This window comes from Erpetoichthys calabaricus, chromosome 3 (genome assembly GCF_900747795.2).
Source record: "Erpetoichthys calabaricus chromosome 3, fErpCal1.3, whole genome shotgun sequence".
Classification (NCBI taxonomy): domain Eukaryota; kingdom Metazoa; phylum Chordata; class Cladistia; order Polypteriformes; family Polypteridae; genus Erpetoichthys; species Erpetoichthys calabaricus.
The window spans coordinates 31,336,042-31,354,311 of NC_041396.2; the positions used below are offsets into that span (position 1 = coordinate 31,336,042).

General features: G+C 42.4%; 1 protein-coding gene across 2 annotated transcripts in view; it reads left to right on the forward strand.

Annotated features, from left to right (window-relative positions):
* Positions 1 to 17,998, forward strand: part of LOC114647875 (copine-5) — a 318,809-nt gene extending 300,811 nt beyond the window's left edge. For both annotated transcript variants that reach the window (XM_028796547.2, XM_028796548.2), the window contains one exon: positions 10,493 to 17,998. In XM_028796547.2, the coding sequence (XP_028652380.1) occupies positions 10,493 to 10,690 (198 nt within the window). In that variant the 3' untranslated portion in view covers positions 10,691 to 17,998. The remainder of the gene's footprint in view (positions 1 to 10,492) is intronic.
* Positions 17,999 to 18,270: the final 272 nt, after the last annotated feature.

Here is an 18,270-nt window from a genome sequence, read left to right on the forward strand (position 1 = left end):
GTACAGAAAAGTGGTAATGAAACAGAAATATACACAAGAAATACATACATCTAGGAAACTGTTTTTGTTTGAAATTAATTAATCAAAGTTTAGGGTTGAGAAGGTGATCTGATGACAAGGCTGGATGGAATTCCAGTCTACTTCAGGGTACACTTGTGTACACATCTGCAGTCGTTTGTAGGGGTCAATTAACAGTTGCCAAACCCTAACCTTAACCTTAATTTAACACACATATCCATGAATAAACAGAAAAAACGAATTATCGGTGTAACTCCCACCCAAATACTTGGAGAACGTACAAACTCCAGAAAGACAGAGACCAACCCTGACACTGAGCCCATGTCTCTCGATCTTTGAGGTACCACACTGTTGAATTATATACATTTTGAATGCTGCATAATTCATCCAGTGGTTAGTGTAAAAGTCTGATAGGACAAGTCCAAGTCAGCGATGGGAGGCTGAGAGGACTGTCCAGGCCCGGAATATGAACATCAGTGAAGGATATCCCCCTTACTAGTAAGTAGGAAGCCATCCCAGTAAGCAATGAATGCTCTATGATAGTTGGAGAACGGTGCTTCTTTTGAATAGGCCCAGCTGCCAACGAACGGTTTAGTCATTATTCACACTTAGCAGTGAGTGCATCTTGGTCTCCTTCCCAGAACTTTGATGGGGAATATCCCAGCTACATTCAGAATATCCAGTTTCTAAAGCAAAACTGCATTCACAAGGCAGCCCATACAAAGTGACACAAAAGCATGAGGCATCTGTCACAGATTAACAATGTCCCCACACAAAGCCGTGCCAACCAAGCAGACATCATGAAAGCTTAACGCAATTCAGGTTCAGAGACTGAATGCGCTGGAATGAATTTTTAAGAATCTGTCCCTCTCAGTGCAAATCACACTAACAATACACATGACTCAATTAGCCCATAATGCACCTGTCAGCTCCCATCATTGCACACCTTTCTAGTCACCTGCAATATCATCTCTCACCCACTCCAGACATGACACTAGTGTTAGTTCCATCAGAACAGTGAATCGTGTTTCTCACAGTCTTAGAGTCCTTTAGGTGCAAGTGGTCTTCCATGTGTCTTTTACTGAGGAGAGGTTTCTGTCTGTCCACTCTGCCATAAAGCCCAGCTCGGTGGAGTGTTTCACTGATAGTTGTCCTTGAGAAGTTTCTCTCATATTCGCACAGGTTCTCAGCCAGAGTGGTCATCAGGCTCTTGGCCACCTCCTTTACTGTAGCACTTCTCCCATGATTGCTCCATTTGGTTGGTTGTCCAGCTTAAGGAAGAGTCCTGGTTATTCCAAACAAACATCTTTCCATTTGAGAATTACCAGATCTTTTTTTATAGTCTTCCCCACATCTGTACCTCAACACAATCCCATCTGTGAGCTCTGCAGGCAATTCCTTAGATGTCATTGCTTGGTTTTTCCTCTGATACACACTCTGGGACCTTCTAGAGACAGTTGTGTGCTTAAACAACTTGATTCAACAACTGATCACAGCGGGACTCCAAACAACTCCTCAGTGATGATTAGTAGAATGGGAAGCATCAGAGTCAAGTATTCTAGTGTCATGTATGTGTGTGTGTATGTATGTATGTCCCAGCATCGCTTCTGAACGGCTGGAGTGATTTTCATGAAACTTGGTACACATGTTTCTCATTGGTCGACTAAAAATACTGTAGGGTGAAATCAACCCTAACCCACCACCTTCTGGGTAGGGTGGGGGGTGAACTTTCAGTCTTATATGCTTGTTATCATCCAGTTGACACTCAGAACGACCGCCAGAGGGCGAACTGGAGTGACTGCCAGCATTCTTTATGTTTGAGCTCCACCGTGCCCCTGTTACTTTTGAAATTAGTGAGTCTTCATTGTTTGTTAATTTATTTTTATTTTTAAAGTTGTGTTTTTTTTTTAATTATATTTTTCTCAAACAATTAAAAAAAACAAAAAACACTATTTTCCTCCTGGGCAATGCTGGGTATTTCAGCTATGTTAGCTAGTTTTTAATAAATTCGCAAAAAAATTCCAAAGTCTTGCTTTTGATATGTCATTCTGAGGCACTCAGTGCTGTTTGATGAGTGAAAAAAAGAATTTAAATGATTCTATCCTAAGGCTGCAACATATAACAAAATGTGACAAAAATGACTAGGGGTCTTTATGCTTGCTGAAGGCGCTGTATTGTTGTAGCTGGTGTTGGCATGAACGTTAATTGCTTACTAGTGAGTGCTTAATGGAACTGTTACAGTCAATAATGGAAGTGGTGGGTAGTTTTGCGGGATCGTTCCAGTCTTTTGAGTCACGACTGACTGCTTTCAAAGCACTGTGCCATTAAGTAAGAGGTGATGGCCTGGGCTGTTTCTGCCACTAGTACGTTAGTAAAGCTAACCTGGGGATAGTGAAGTGCAGCAAGATTCGCAGTATAAGTGCAAACCAGGTCAAAGCCAGGAAAGAAAAATGATTAAGCAACCAAAACAAGAGGGCAATAAAGAGATCAAAAGCCATAAATAAAGCCAGACCCTAGGGCATACTTGTTCAAAAGCTAAATATGCTAATTTTGGAAATTCAAAACTTTTTATCCATCGAGGGATGATGTATAATATAACCACAGCCCTATGCATATATCATCACAATCGGTGATGCAATTGATGTGATGATTGCGGTCATATGGTACATCCTACCATGTGACATAAACAGAATGAGAATAAAATAAAACTTTTTCAGATCACTTTGAAAAAATCAAATAACCCCAAAAAACAAAAAACATGGTAGAAAGCCATATAATAACCCAAAACACATGTAACTGCTGCAGTCTGTTTCTAGGCAGACCAGTGAAGTCCTGGTCAGATTATTCACACTCATTTGTAATGTCACAACACAGGCAGGATAAGTAGTGATGACTGTGGGATTATCCCAGTCTCTAATGGAAGGCCTAGATGCCTTTTCCAGTAGTGGTGAGTACTTTATGCGGAACTGGCCCATTCAGATGGAATTGATCCATAGATCATTCTTGGTTAGAAGTTTGGGGGGACAAGTCTTCATGAAACATTAGTGGTGGGAACGGTCAATAAGTGGAGATCCAGAAGTTGTGAGCACATTTGTGGAACTGACCCATCCATTTGCAGTAGATCTTTATGTCATTCTTCATTAGTGTTGGTAGGTTCAGTCATCATTCATGATTAGTAGTGAAAACTTCAACATTTCAGCCAATAAAGTTCCAGTTCATTTTTCTAGTAGTGCTGGTTACTTTTGTGGAATGGGCTTACTCTGTAGTGGAATACCCATTTACTATATTCTCATGCAATATTGTTATTCTTTACATGTGGTAGCATCCATTTTGTTACTTATCCATACTTATTATTTAGTCACTATTTCTATATACTGTATATTCATATATATTGTTATTAAATCCTGTTATTTAATGTTTTTTATTTCTGTCCTGTGTTCCTTATTCCCATGTATGTGTAACAGTCGAATGAGCCAAGTTTCAAAACATTTCATTGCCCATGGTGACTTAATGTTGTTCTGTGCATATGACAGTCAAGAACTTTTTAGCAAGAGTTGGGAGGCCCAGTCATATTCGGTTATTTAATGGGCCAACCCAGTTAATATTGTTTTAACAAAACAGATCCAATCAGTAATGAGCAGTGCACTAGTTGTTTTCATGCTGCTGTCTCAGGTCTAACAAGTGCACTAAGCTTTAGGCTCAGCTAGTAATGGGAACATCTGTTGGCGAGGTGAAACTGTGATTCCCCAATGGTGAATGAGTGCTTCACCTCTAATCACTGCGTCACCTCCAGAAATGGTTTAAGTTGTGGCCAGAACAGAGGAATTATCCTTGTCATCAGTGGAAGGTCCATTATCAGGTAATGGTGAGGTCACCATGTGCTATCCCTGTCAGGGAAAGGAAATACTATGTGAACTTACCCAGTTAGTGATTGGTTCTGTGTCTTTGACACTCTTATGGTCCAGTAGTGGTGGAACTGACCTATTAGATCCTTAGATCATTCTTGAATGGTAGTGGGAAGGAAAGTCATTATACAGCATCAGTAGTGAGAGCTTCTAAAAGACTGTTCCAGCCACTAAGTGGAGGTCCAGAAGTTGAAGGTACTTTTTGTGGTGCTGACCTGTTCATTTACAGTAGATGCTTATGTCATTTTTGGTTGGTGGTGGAGGGTTCAGTCATCATGGGTAATTAGTAATGAGAGCTTCAGTGTTCCAGTCAATTATGGAAGGTCCAATGAACTTTTCATTTCGCCGTCCAAGTTGGTGTCCATCAAGGATCTGTACCCTGGCCCCTGCTATTCAGCCTAGGCATGGACACAGTTACCATCATTGGATGGTGTTCTTTGCTGACAATGTCTGGCTGGTAGAGGGAGTCTGCCAAGACCTGAAGCATCACATGTATCAGTGGAAAACATGACTGGAGGAGAATGGACTGTGGCTTAACATTTTAAAAAAAAGAGTGCCTAAAAAGTGAGGCACAGGCCAATGGCACCACACAAGTGGATGGATAAGACATAAGCAAAAACCTACCAGTTCAGATACATCAGCTTGCTCATCTGCGCAGATGGTAACACTCTACCAGACACCTGGGAGAGAGTCAGTGGTGCCAGATTCAAATGACGACATGTCACCAGAGTCTTATCCGACTGGAAGATGCCCATCTACCTTAAGGAAGATCTATGAAACAGTTGTTCATCCAGTTATCCTATATGGAGTAGAATGCTGGCCAGTAATGACCAAACATGAACAAGCTCCCCATGCCATGGAAAGGCGCATGTTCCTGTGGATCCTTGTCCAGACTTGACCTGATCACGTCACTAATGAGAACATAACGAAAATCATGGGAATAACACCAATCCCAGAGAAAATACAAAAGCTCAGCTGAGTTGGTATGGCTATGTCATCAGAAATGAAATGCCCACGTAGATGGTCAAAGAAATGCTGGCTTGATCAAATAAAGGATTACATGTGGCAAGTAGACGCAACACCAATGAGACCCTAGATCAGAAGAAATGGTGACTGCCTTGATTAAAAGGGGACCCTAAATGGGATTAACACTATGAAAAAGAATGAATTTTTCCAATGGTGCTGGTTTACGTTTGTGAATTTGACCTTGATCATTAGTGGAAGACCGATTTGCCATTCCTAGTAAATGTTGAGAGGCCCAGTCAAAATGCGATAATAGGACAATCCAGTAAACTGTGTGTTAGTAGAGCAGACCCAGTCTGTAATGAGCACTCCAGTAGTCATTCCTAATTTCTCACATTTGCTTCCACGTTGCTGTCCCAGGATTAACGAGTTCTCTAAGGTACAGGCTCAGCCAGTAGTGGGCACATCTTTGGGAGAGGTGGAACCGTCATTTCCCCAACAGTGTATGAGTGCTCCGCCACTAATCACCGTGTCACCTCCAGCAGTGTTTCAGTGAAATAATTCTTCTAATCAGTGGAAGGTCCATGGTCAGTTAATGGTGAGGTCTAGCGTAACATCCCAGTCAAGGTAAGGGAAATTTCAATGGGATCTCTCCCAGTTAGTGTTGGGTTCTGCTTCTTTGGGACTCTTCTGGTCAGGAGTGAGAGATTATGCTTGTTTTGTGCCTTTGTTCCTAATGAGGATTGCCTCAATGCTCTTGGCAGAAAAAATAAAACACAATCTGGTGCATCTCACATCAAACACTCTAGGGCAATCTGAAATTTAAATGTAATTGCATGGCAAGAATAATGCAAGATGACACTAAGGAAGGATACGTGGGAAGACAAAATAGCAAACAAGAGAAGGAAACAAGTCACTTTGCTTCACGTCATCTTCCTCTTCAATCAGCCTGACATACAGAGGACTAGACTGAGAAATGTATGGAAGCTGCGGCCAACACAGAAATGAGAGCCTACTGAATCATCAATGAGACGGGAGACAGGCCTTCAGAATGAGTTCTCCTGTAACCAGACCCAGCTTGCAGGACCCGTCTCAACGCTCAGCTTCCTCGCCCCCAACCTTCCTCCCCCAGCCTCCAACCCATGGCAATGCAGTAGTAACATTCATCACCAAGAATGCATATCAGCTGTGCCTCCAGATGAGCAATGGGGCACAAAAGCCCACTGCCAATTACTTGCAGAGGAATCGCATTTGCTTACTTGTTTACAGAGGAACAATTTAAAAATTTTCACGTCAACCTCATCTTGACTCTCCAGAGGGGAAGCGAAGGGAAAAGAGAGCGATGACTTTATTAGACTGCAGCCGAGTGTCATTAATAATGATGTTTGGGGGGGGTTTGTGTTGGGGTTGACAAGTTTAGGATATGCTGAGCTAGGCAGGCACATAGGAGGAGGAGATACGCTGGTCTGATCAAGCGCCGACCCCCCCACCACCATCCCCATCTAGTAATCTGCAGGCGAGGACACTCAGCCACCGCATCTCAGTCGGCCGCAAAGCTCCCTTAACTTCAAGCTTCTTGGAAGGCCTGCTTTGGCAGCTTGATCGATTAACCTGTGTTGATCTGTGCATCCCCTCCATCACCAGCACTAGCCCTATTCAGTCCCCATGGTGGTTTATCGGTATATAAACATTTACATGTATTGGATTAGAAGAACCTTTTATTCAAAGTGACTTACAAAAGAGGATGACATTATCGAGTAACACTGCAGTGTAATAATAATAACAATCGTAATAATAACAATAATAAGACATTTTATTTACTATGGCACCTTTCTTAGCACTCAAGGTCAATTTACAAAGAATTAAATAACAGTAATAAAGATAAAAAAAAATAGAATAATAAAATCAAATAGCAATAAGGGTACAAAAGTAGTAACAAACATCAAAAAAAGTTGTCTATACCAGGCCCATCTTAACGTATGGGTACAAAGGGCACTGGGCAAGGGCCACAGGAGCATAGGGGCCCACAATATTCCTGATGCCTATGATGCTGTTAAGACTGTATCAGTAGTAAAATCATAGTTGGTACGCCAGCTTGAAAAGATATATAGGGTGAGTCAAAATTATGTTAACATTTTAAATGGCGGAAACAATTTATTCACAAAACATACTTCATATGTGCAGGATGATTTACAGGTATGTCTCAACCTGTTCGCTATCATGTTCAACACAGGCACATAAATTGTCCACAACAATTTTATATAAGTACTAGGGGGCTCTGTCCCCTGCTCTCTTCGCTTGCCAACCCCCGGGCAGATGCTACGTGCTAGCCACTTTGCGGATCTGCCGCACACGTATGGGGAAGCGGATGTATAATTTAAACAGATTATTTTCATGGGAATTGTTACATATACATAATAGAACTATTTTACATTACAGTGAGTAATTAACCATAGTAAAAAATTTTAAAACATAATAAATTGAAAGAAAATTATGTGTCATTTTGCGTTGTGTTATTCGTTGAGTTATACATTTTTGTTGTGTTTGGCTTTGAAATTAACACACAAATACATTTTAAACTTACACTTTTACTGCAAAACATCAGTAAAAACAATATTCGGAAATAACTTTTCTTCAATATCGCATTGAATTTTGATTCCGTGTTTGGACTTACATCGTGACAACGCAACGTATAACTGCCCGTGAGTGAATATTCTATCTAATAAATAAACTGGCTTTTTGGAATGTTTGTCCCTGTGATTTGTTAATTGTCTTTGCAAAAACTATTCTAACAGGAAACTGTAGACATTTTAATACAAATGGCATATCAAGATCTCCTTTGGTGTCTAATGTTATCCACAGAAGATGTACTACATTACCTTTCCTGTCTCCTGTTAAAGTTTTACATGTCAGAATTGTTCGACCAATTTTCAATACAACTAATCTCATCCTATTGCATAGCCCATCACTCAGACATAAAATACACAATAACATTACGATACATCCTTCTTTCAACAATAATTCGGCCAGTGGAAGTTAATGGTTGTAGTTATTCTACGGGATATTGTAAGTTGATGTTTTCATCTTCCGCACCATCACCACCAACTGTTTCAGCACAGTCTATTGATACACATTTAACCAATTTGTCGTGTAACCAATTGACAATTTTCACATTAATTCGTTTGACTTCATCATTTCTCACTACTAGGATTGCCTGCGTACCCATTTCTTTTGTTGATAACCCTTCGGAATAAAATTCTTGAATAAGATTTGGACATAATAAATCTTCTTTAATTGGGAACTTAAAGTGAGGAAAACATAAAAATTTATAAGAGCTGAGAGGGCAGGAACTGTGTCTGTTAAAAGCATTCACACGAATGAGAGGTGAGAGGACTGTGGGCGTGGTCGAGAGGAGGGCGGGACTTGAAAAAATCTCTTGGCAATAGTCTCGTTTCACGATTTTCTTTTACAATAGAGAGATTTACATAGCAGTACCATTAGTGTTAACATCATTTTGACTCACCCTGTATTTTGAAAGCAGTCTTAAATTGTGTTATTGAGTCCAGCTGACGGATGTGAGAATTCCGGAGTTGAGGGTCACTGTGAAAGGATGCTCGAACTCCCACTGAACAGAGTTTGATGTGTGGTATAGAAACTCAGTGCTGCAGATGAGGATCTGAGGGAGCGAGAGGGAGTGTAAGTCTGGAGGAGATCAGTGAGGTAAGGAAGAGCAAGACTATGGAGAGCTTGAAATGGTAAGAGCAACATTTTGAATTGCATGTGGTAGCAAACAAGGAGCCAGTGAAGCTGGGAGAGATTAGGTGTGACAGGTCCATTGCACTTAGAACAGGTAATTATTCTAGCAACAGAATTTTGTATAAGTATTAAGTGACAGATATGTTTTTTTAGGGATGCTAGAAAGAATAGCATTTTAGTAATCTATACGTGAAATGACTAAGACATTAACCTTAGTACTATGTTGCGTCAGAACAGGACGAAGTCTAGAAATGTTTCACAGATGGAAGATGGCGGTCAGAGAAACATTATTTATATGAGAAGAAAAAGAGAGGGTACTGTCTAGAAGGACACCCAGGCTCTTAACCTGGGAAGAGATGTTTGTGATAAGAGTTGTTAATTAAAATGGAAGAACGGTTAACCTTAGCGAGTGTAGATTTAGAACCAATGAGTAACACCTTGGTTTTATTGCTATTTAATTGGAGAAAATTGTGAGTCATCCGTAACTTTATGTCTTGGAGACATGCCGTAAGAGTATTTGGAGGGAGAAAGAAAGTAGATTTAGTGGATAGATAAAGCTGTGTGTCGTCAGCAAAACCGTGAAATTTAATACTATGATGTCCTAAAAAGATAGCCAATTAATGGTGTCATTTTGCATTGAACCGCTCACTACATCCATAATGGCTAACACGGTACAACACCTAGTACTACATGTTACGGTGGCAAAAGATATTGCCTATTGGGAAGATGTAGATCAGAAAAAAAGAGCAGCCCCAGAACCCCGGCGGAACTCCCTGAGTAACGGCTGCATTCTCTGACTTAGTTTGTTCAAGCAAAAGGCTCTATCAGTGAGGTAGGAAGAAAAACATTGATGGACAAGGCCACAGACTCAAAAACTAGCTAGACGTTTCTAAAGTAACTGATGGGATATGGTGTCAAATGCAGAGCTGAGGTCAAGAAGTACAAGAATTGGTAAGTGTCCCATGTCAGCTGTGTGGAGGAGATCATTTGTAATTTTGACCAGAGCAGTTTCAGTGCTGTGTTTAGGACAAAAGCCAGATTGAAGCTGTTTGAAGAGGTTATTGTAGTGTAGTGTAGTTAACATGAATTTAATTTTGGTGCGAATAATCTTTCATAATAATCCTCCATTTGAAATGGCCACTGGATTTCTTTCATCCTCACATCAGCTTTCACCAGTCATCCTACTCATATTGTTTTTCCCTGTTCCTGGTGACACCAAGGTAGTCCTGTTACATAGTTAGCCCACCCCCCTGGACCTGTCTTGGGCCCATAATATGGTTTAAGGTTAACTGACTTGACATTAGCTATCCTGAGTTTAGATGCATCCATCCTCATTTATCTTTGTAGTTCAAGGGTCCCATGTCCTTACAAAAGTTGCCAGACTTGACCACTTGCTGTGAATTTTCTGATAGGAGGTGTCCTCTTATCCAGACTTGATATCCTCTACAGAATATTTCACTTTTTTGTGTCTTTTGGTGTCATACCTGAACTCTTGTAATGGCATTTTCAGCCCCCCCACCTTGTGATCCTGACTGAGTGGTTTGTTCTGTCAGTTGTCCGGTGGCAAAGGTGTGCCCACTATTGTTTTCAAGCTGGACTTTGTCTGTTGCTATGGATGAAGGTGTCAATGATGCCGACAAATGTATGTGGATTCATATCGTCCAGGTAAACTCAAGGAATAGCTCAGCTCTCTACGTCCATGTTCTATATTGCCATTAATAGCAACCCACAGTAATGATATTTCATTCATGACTGCCACAATATTGCTTAGATGGAATGGGGTGGTTGGTGTGGAGGTGAAAATTAGTGTTTCACGCATCAACCCATGAAATTTTTTCTTCTCTCCACAGTTTGTTCCTTTCAGGGATTACATCGACCGAACCGGCAACCATGTCCTGAGCATGGCCAGGCTTGCCAAGGACGTTCTGGCTGAAATCCCGGACCAGTTTATCTCCTACATGAAGTCACGAGGGATCAAACCCAATCCAGCCCCACCTCCTTACACACCCATGGGCCACACGGTCCACACGGTGCATACGCAGATTTGAAGCTACAGGCAAGACACCGCAAGAAAACAAGCAGCAAGGCCTTTTGGGGGTCTTACGCCTTGGGAGGGGTGGGGGGTGTGGGCATCCGTCAGTTAGAAACTATGTGCGGGTGACATGGGGTCCGCAGATGTGCTGTGAGGGATTTTACTGATTTCTTGATTTATCTTTAACCAGTGGCGTGCCAGGCTGGTAAGAGCAGTCTCCGCTCCGCGGATCCAACCTGCCCGTGTCCGTCCCTATGTGTGTCGCTGAGTGAGTAGTGGCAGTCTGTAGATGCGATTGTGTCTTTTACTCAATGAAGTTTACACACTTCAATTGTAGAGTTTGAAATCTTTACATGAAACTAAGGCGGCATATGTTTTTGGGGATTTTATTTTTTATTGATATATTCAATCCTGGCCTCTCCTTCTCAACACGGGAGGACCGCCACATGAAACTGATGTGACGTTGAGTCAGTTTTGAAGCCAGTCTGATGTCCATAATGCATTTTAACAGGATAATACAGGCCATCTCATCTGCTATGCAGGACAGAGAAGGGAGTTCAATAATGTCAAGCTGAACAGAGCGATTAACTGTTATCGTCAACTTGTCCTCTATTCAAGAGAAAGGTGTGTTGACTAGAGTTCAGGAATGTGCTGTTGTGATCTGAAGCAAAGAGATCTGGCTCTGGGTATCACAGTGGCTTAGTGGGTAGCCTTGCCATCGTATAGAACTGGAAGCCCAATTCTATAATAATAATAATAATAATTCTTTACATGTATGTAATGACTTTCTCACTATTCAAAGCGCTTCAGTCAGTTGGGAGCCACTTCAACTACCATTAATGTGTACCATCCACCTGGACAGCAGCCATTTTTGTGCCAGTACACTCACCATACATTAGCTATTAGGTGATGAAGGAGTGAGAGAGAGATAGCCAAATAGGGACAGGGAATGATTGGGGGGCACAATGACCAGGCCATGGTGGGCAATTCAGCCAGGACATGAGAAGTGTACTACTCTTTATGAAGGATGGCCAGGGATCCTTTATGACCACAGAGAGTCAGGACCTCGGTATTACATCTCAACCGAGGGATGGCACCATTTTTACAGCACTGCACTGGGGCATTGGCACTCACACACAGACCATAGGGTAAGCACCCCCTGCTGGCCCCACCAACATCTCTTCTAGCAGCAGCAACCCAAGCTTTTCCTAAATGGTCTCCCATACTCCCAAATACTGGCCGGGCCCGAACATGCTTAGCTTCAGGTGGAGGACCTGTTCTCAGGTGTATGTGGTATGGCTGATGGTATCCTTGGTGTCGATTTGGCATATGCTCATGTTTACAAAGATGGACTGGCATGCTGATTGGCCTGATTGATACCTGGTGTGAGGACTCAAAACAGCCTTAATTTTGGTTTCCTGTGGACTCTGCAGCTTCACAAAATGGATGGAAGAGTGTTGGACTCTTTTTATTACCGTTATACCATGACAAAAGATTAAGAACCTTCCACACTGAAGTTCACCCTTCCATCCATTAACTGAACCTGTATAATCCATGTTCAGGGTCACAGTGAGCTGGCAGCATCAGATGTGAGACAGGAACCACCTTGAAGTGGATGCCAATTCATTGCTGGGCACATTTGCTCATTGAGGATTAGTTCAGCGCTGCCTGTGAACCCGATGCAAACATCTCTGGGATTTGAGAAGAAAACTGGAATAGCAGGAGAAACAACAAACAGAAACACATGGTGAGAACATACAAACCACTCAAAGATGGTGACCTGTCTTCTGGAGCTGTAATAGAGCAGTGAAGACCACTGCACCACCTTGAAAAACAAGAAGCTGAACTGTTGTTACAACCTGTAAAAATCACCCCAACTAATTTGCCATCCTCAATTCAACCGACTCTTATTTTCACACACTCCACGTCTCAGCCTGGGGGTTCCTCATGTCTTCGGTATGGCAGTTTCCCCACATTTGATTTCCATGGTCGTGGCTATATCCTGAGACCAGTGGCTTCATAGAAAGTTTGCTGTCCATTGTAGTTTGTCATGCTGTGACAATGTGGTGCAGAGGCGCGTCCCGCAGGTGGTGAATAGGGGAGCCCTCTTGTTTACACCAGATAGTGTGGACGAAGATGTTGTGAACCAACATTTTCTAGGAGAAGAAAAACTCTAATTCCCAATCCATACTGACTTGAGAGCATGAGTCCTGCATCAGCATGCTGATCGGTCTGAGACATTGGAAAAGTCTCATGTCAAATGCGGACAAATGATGATCATAAGCTACGGACAGAAATTCATCTAGGAAAAGAAAGCTCTCATTTCCAACCTGGGCAGATGGATCTCATCGGCCTTGGCTGGTAGTCCATCTAGGAAAAGACAAACTCTGATTTCAAACTCATGATGGCCTGACGACCAACACCCCATACTGGTGGGTTATCCAGACTCCAACAGCAGAGCACACTGAAGAGGAAAGTGTTTCTCCCAATGGCTGTAAAGGTGGATGAGTACTGTGTAGGTGGCAACTGTGAGATAAAACTTCAACTGCCGAAAATGGAACACAGCGGCCAATTTGGCACAAGTTGAAATTAACACTTCTACGATAAAATGGACATGAAAATTATCTTTAAAACAATGTAGCATACACCAACTTGAAGAATAAAATAGTATGCGCTGATGGAGGTGAGCTTCTAGAGTTTCTAGACCAGACCTTAGATGGTGAGTAGCTGTACCAGACCGGACCCCTGAGGCGCTTTAAGTGTGTAGCAACCAGAAAGTGTCAGCCTTAAACTGGGTGAAGATGGCGACAGCTGTTTGAATGTTGCTGACACCTACTGGATATCAGGTGATAATACACTGCCTCCAACTTTTGGGGTGCTTTCTTCTGCTGTTGGTACTTAGACAGGACTGAGCCAGGGTGACGGTCTAGACCAGTGGTTCTCAAACTGTGGGGCGGGTCCCCTAGGGGGGCGCGAAGATGTGAAAAAAATAAAGCAAGAATCGAAAATATGAAAAATACATCTATTGAAACCAAAACAAATCAACTTAAACTACATTCTGATACTAGAAAAATAAATATAGAGTTAGATAAATGTCGATAAAAGTTAAGTAGGTATAATAAAATACGCATCTATGATATATCATTAATTTAAAAAGAACAAATTGGTATTAGTGGGCTCCTTTAAAAAAAACGTTAGGGGGGCGCGAATAAAACTGTTATGAAAACTCGGGTCGCAAATACTTAAAGGTTGAGAAACGCTGGTCTAGGATAAGATAAACAAGATAAGGCAGCTTTGCAGCCCTCTGTCCATTCCAAACTTTAGAGACTGGTACCTTTCTACTCGTTTGTCTTAATTGCAATAACTAATTAACATGTCAGCCCCAAACCTCTGGAAAAGAAAACTTTTTAAGATTTTCAAACCAAAGCGGCAGGAGATATGTGTGCGTGGCCGCCAGGCTTTGGTGACAGTCGAGCCTTTTGTGCGAGCGCGTCAGAGAGAGACAGAGACGGGGAACACGATTCGCCTCGGCATTTAGTTAATTAACATGCTGATCATGTAAAGCTTCACCATTCGTCACGGAACAGCTGAAGCTGTGAAACTCAAAAAAGGAATCGGGAATATTTATAAGTGAAGATTAATAGAGACAAGCGGAGCAACACCGTATAATTAGATGTGCGGGCTTTGTTCTAACAGGAAAAGCCCTCACCTTAGAAAAGGAGGACAAGGGAAATTAAAACGTACGTCGAGCCACCAAGGCCGTTCGATCTTGTGTCCTGGAGGACCCGGCTGTCACAAGTGACTGAGGAGACAAGCGCAGTATCTTTACATAAATGAATAAATAAAACGTCCAGGCTTCACAAGCTGATGCTCCCACCCACCAGGTTCTTCAACTTCTCTTCATTTTCTGATCCTGATATTCCAGTTCAGGGTCATATGAAGAACAGGGTATATGGGCTGTCACGTGCTGAACCGACGGTGCGGACATGAAGATCGACTGTTAACACCTCTGTGATAAAATGGACATGAAAATGATCTTTAAAACAACGCAACATACATGGTGCTACTAAAGCAGGTGGCACATTACATGGTTTCTTGTCGGAGGGTGTTTTATCATGTAAGGGTTTGACAGATTATTTTATTCCCACACCCACGTTTCTGGATATGTAGACCCACATACATGTCCCCCACCTAGCCTGGAAATAGACACTCGCAAGGCACTTGCAACTGGAACGATGCATCCAAATTCACCCCATTCTGTCGTGATACATAAAACACAAGGCCTCAGAGAGATGAGACGCCCGTCTGTTTGTGAGGTCCAAAACACCCACCCATTCTTCACAGCCATATTCTGCGTATTGAACTCCCAGGAGAGCACTCCTGGTTTGTCATTTCTCACATACACACAAGTCTACCCATAACAACTTAAGGCACAATCAGAATTGTCACGGCGAGTCACACACTGATGTTGGACTGATCCACTGGGCATGTCAGCGTACACGACAGTGTGCTGTGACTGCCTCCAACTCACTAAGATTATGGAAATAAACTCTTCAGGCTGAAAATCGCTAGAGGAATCATGTGATGTAACAGCACTGTGAATGTTCTAGTCTGCACTTTGCCCGTGCGTGTTTCTATTAGCGCCTCTGTGACTGTTTCCATTTGGTGGCATGTCTGTAGCAGGGCTGTGAAAAAGAGATGACCTACCAATCAAAAACTGGATGGAGTCCTCCTTTGGCTGTTTCCACCATCCCTGCCAAGTTCTTGACACAGGTGACCAGCAGGGACGTACATTGACTTGAGAGCCACCTAAGCAAATACAACCCCAGTTATTCATGTGTAGTCAATGAAGATGAGTCGGCACAGACCGGCAGCTGTCAGACAGAAAGTGGCCATCTGGGTTGATGACAAAATGACATCATTTGCTCTGTGGTCTGCGTATGGTAGCGGAATTTGTCACTGTAGGCTAGTTTCCATTAAACTTTACAGATTTAGAGGGTCATTATTGTCACTTGTACAGAATACTGAGAAATTCTTACTTGCACGTGCTAATTAGCATGCAACACGTTGTCACTTTTCAGTGCCATGATTAGGTTAGGTAAACTTTATTATCCCAGAGGGAAATTTGTTTGCAGTGAGAAAGTAAAAAAAACAGAAGCAGAAGACAGTTACAGAGTAAGGAGTATAACTTTCATACTTGGTCTTGTCATTAGAGGTAAATCCACACATCAGTGCACCACACTCTAGCAGAAATGGACCAATGGAGAGTCCCTTCATCTTTAGCCATCACAGTCACAGCAGTTGGGGGTCTGTCCTGGTAGCATCACATGCAATTCGGGAATCAAACCTAAATGATGGAGGTGCCAGTTAACTTCTAGGCACCGGTGTTTGAAGTGGGCCATACTGGCACTACCCTGTTCTGCCCTTTGCCAATCTTTCAGACTTCCAAAAAAAAACACACCCCATCTCCGAAGAACTTGTACTATTGGGATTATGTCTAGACAATTATACAAGAATAAATCCAAAAATAATAGCAAATTGAAAAATTATGTGGTAGCTGTAACGGACAGAAGCTAATACAATACAACATGATTGTGGTGGCTTATGGGTAGTTTGAACACACACAGTGCAGCGCTGTGCCGTTAATCTCTAGTTTAATATGAGGTCAAATGAACATGGACAGTCCGCCGAGGGAGTGCACCATTTTTGAACAATATGCTGTGGTGAGATTTCTTTGGGCAGAGGGGGTGAAACATTGGCTTGTGTAGATCAGTAAGCTGTTTGTGGGCCCGTCTTGCACAAACTTTCTAGTACCCTAAGATCCTCATGCACTCTGGAACGTGCAGACCCATAGCTGATATCCAAATGTGCAGCAACAGCAGACAATGTAATCCTCGGATGAAGGCCTTCGCCATGTGGACTTGTGTGCGAGATGTTGATGGTTGACAAGATTTCCACCCATTCATAAACTTTTTGTTGAGTCCTGAGACCACAGGAGCCAACATCCTGTGGTGAATTTCAGTAGGCATCGCTCCCTCTGCCCAAAGAAATCTCAACAATGGTGCAATCCCACAATGAAGTGTCCATGTTTATTTGACTTTGGCTTCAACTAGACTATGTATTCTAACTACCCATAAGCCATTGCAAACCCATAAGCGATTGTGGTGTTGTATTGCGTCAGCTTCTATCCATTGCGTTTAGAGCAGAATTTTCAAATTTCCTTTACTTTTTGATTTACATACAGTATATGTAGGTGTACGGTGAAGAGCAGCAGGAAGCACCAGTTGTTTCTTCCACTTCAGCCACTCCTAGGCACATGCAGCTGATACTTACCAACTAACCTAACACACATGTCTTTTGGATACAGAAGAAAGAACAGAAATTCTCTCATAAACAAGGAGAACATGTGAACTCTGCTCAAATTGTGCCCAGCCAGACCCTAAGCAAGCGATCAGGAGCTGTGAGGGACCAGCACTAACCACTGCGCCACTGTGCTCCCCCCTATGGATAGGGCAACCTGTGCAGTGCAGCAGTCTCAGTGTTCTTAACTGCTATCCTGCCACTGGGTTTGTTCAGCTAAAGAGAAGCAATATTCACTCTGGCAGAGGGGGCAATTTGCTGATCTGGATGCACTTGAATTTAAAGACGTGGCGCACATCTCTCTGTGTGTAAGAGACACATTGTTGCACCAGATCGCCCCTACCAGAATCTATTCCATAACATGCAGGGGACTGGCTTATTCATTTTCCTATGGAAGTATTAGGAGTCTAATTATTTAATTGAAAAAGACTTATCATATCAGCAGGTGGGACCTGCTTTGGTTCCTTGTATATATATACCTGTATATAGCATGGTGACCCATAGAGGGCGCTGCTCCCTTCACCGGGAGGGCCATGGTGGCCAGAGGGCCCTGGGAGAAGCTCTTTCTGTAAGCCGTTTGAGGACTGTGTGCATGCTGTTGTGTGGGTTTCTGTTCTGCTAAAGCCCCCTGCCCATTCCACACCACCCCACCCCCCGCCACTAACCACACCTCGATCGACTTCTCCGTTTTTCTTTTCCTCCAATGGAAGTCTTGTATCTGAGTTGTGTATTGCCGCCAGCATGTGGCCGCACGTGTTCGGGCCCTCCTGCATTTCTTTTTCCTTTGCATTAATTTTCTTTTTCTTTTTATTAGTTTTTTTTTTGTTTTGTTTTTGCATGGTGAGTTTTTTTTTTTCCAGACCAAACCTTGATGTACATTTATTTCCTTGTCATATGTTGGATGTAAAACCATTTGTATTGGATTGCCTTAAAAGACAATAAAATTATTACTTTTACAAAAGTTGCTAAATACATTTGTCATCTTTCAACTAATAAGAGGTGACTTCACTGGGACATTTTCAGACAGCTACAGTTCTTCTTTGAAGGATCGCCTTTTTCTATCTTTACTCCTCAGAGGTCTTCATTCTGGACATTCATCTTCATCCTATGCAGACCACTGGGGCACCATATGTGTCATCATTCCTAATTTACTGGACACACAAGCCTGTCCAATATTGGCCCAGAAGAGAATTCGCTTAACGTTCATTGTTAGTATCTATCTATCTATCTATCTAT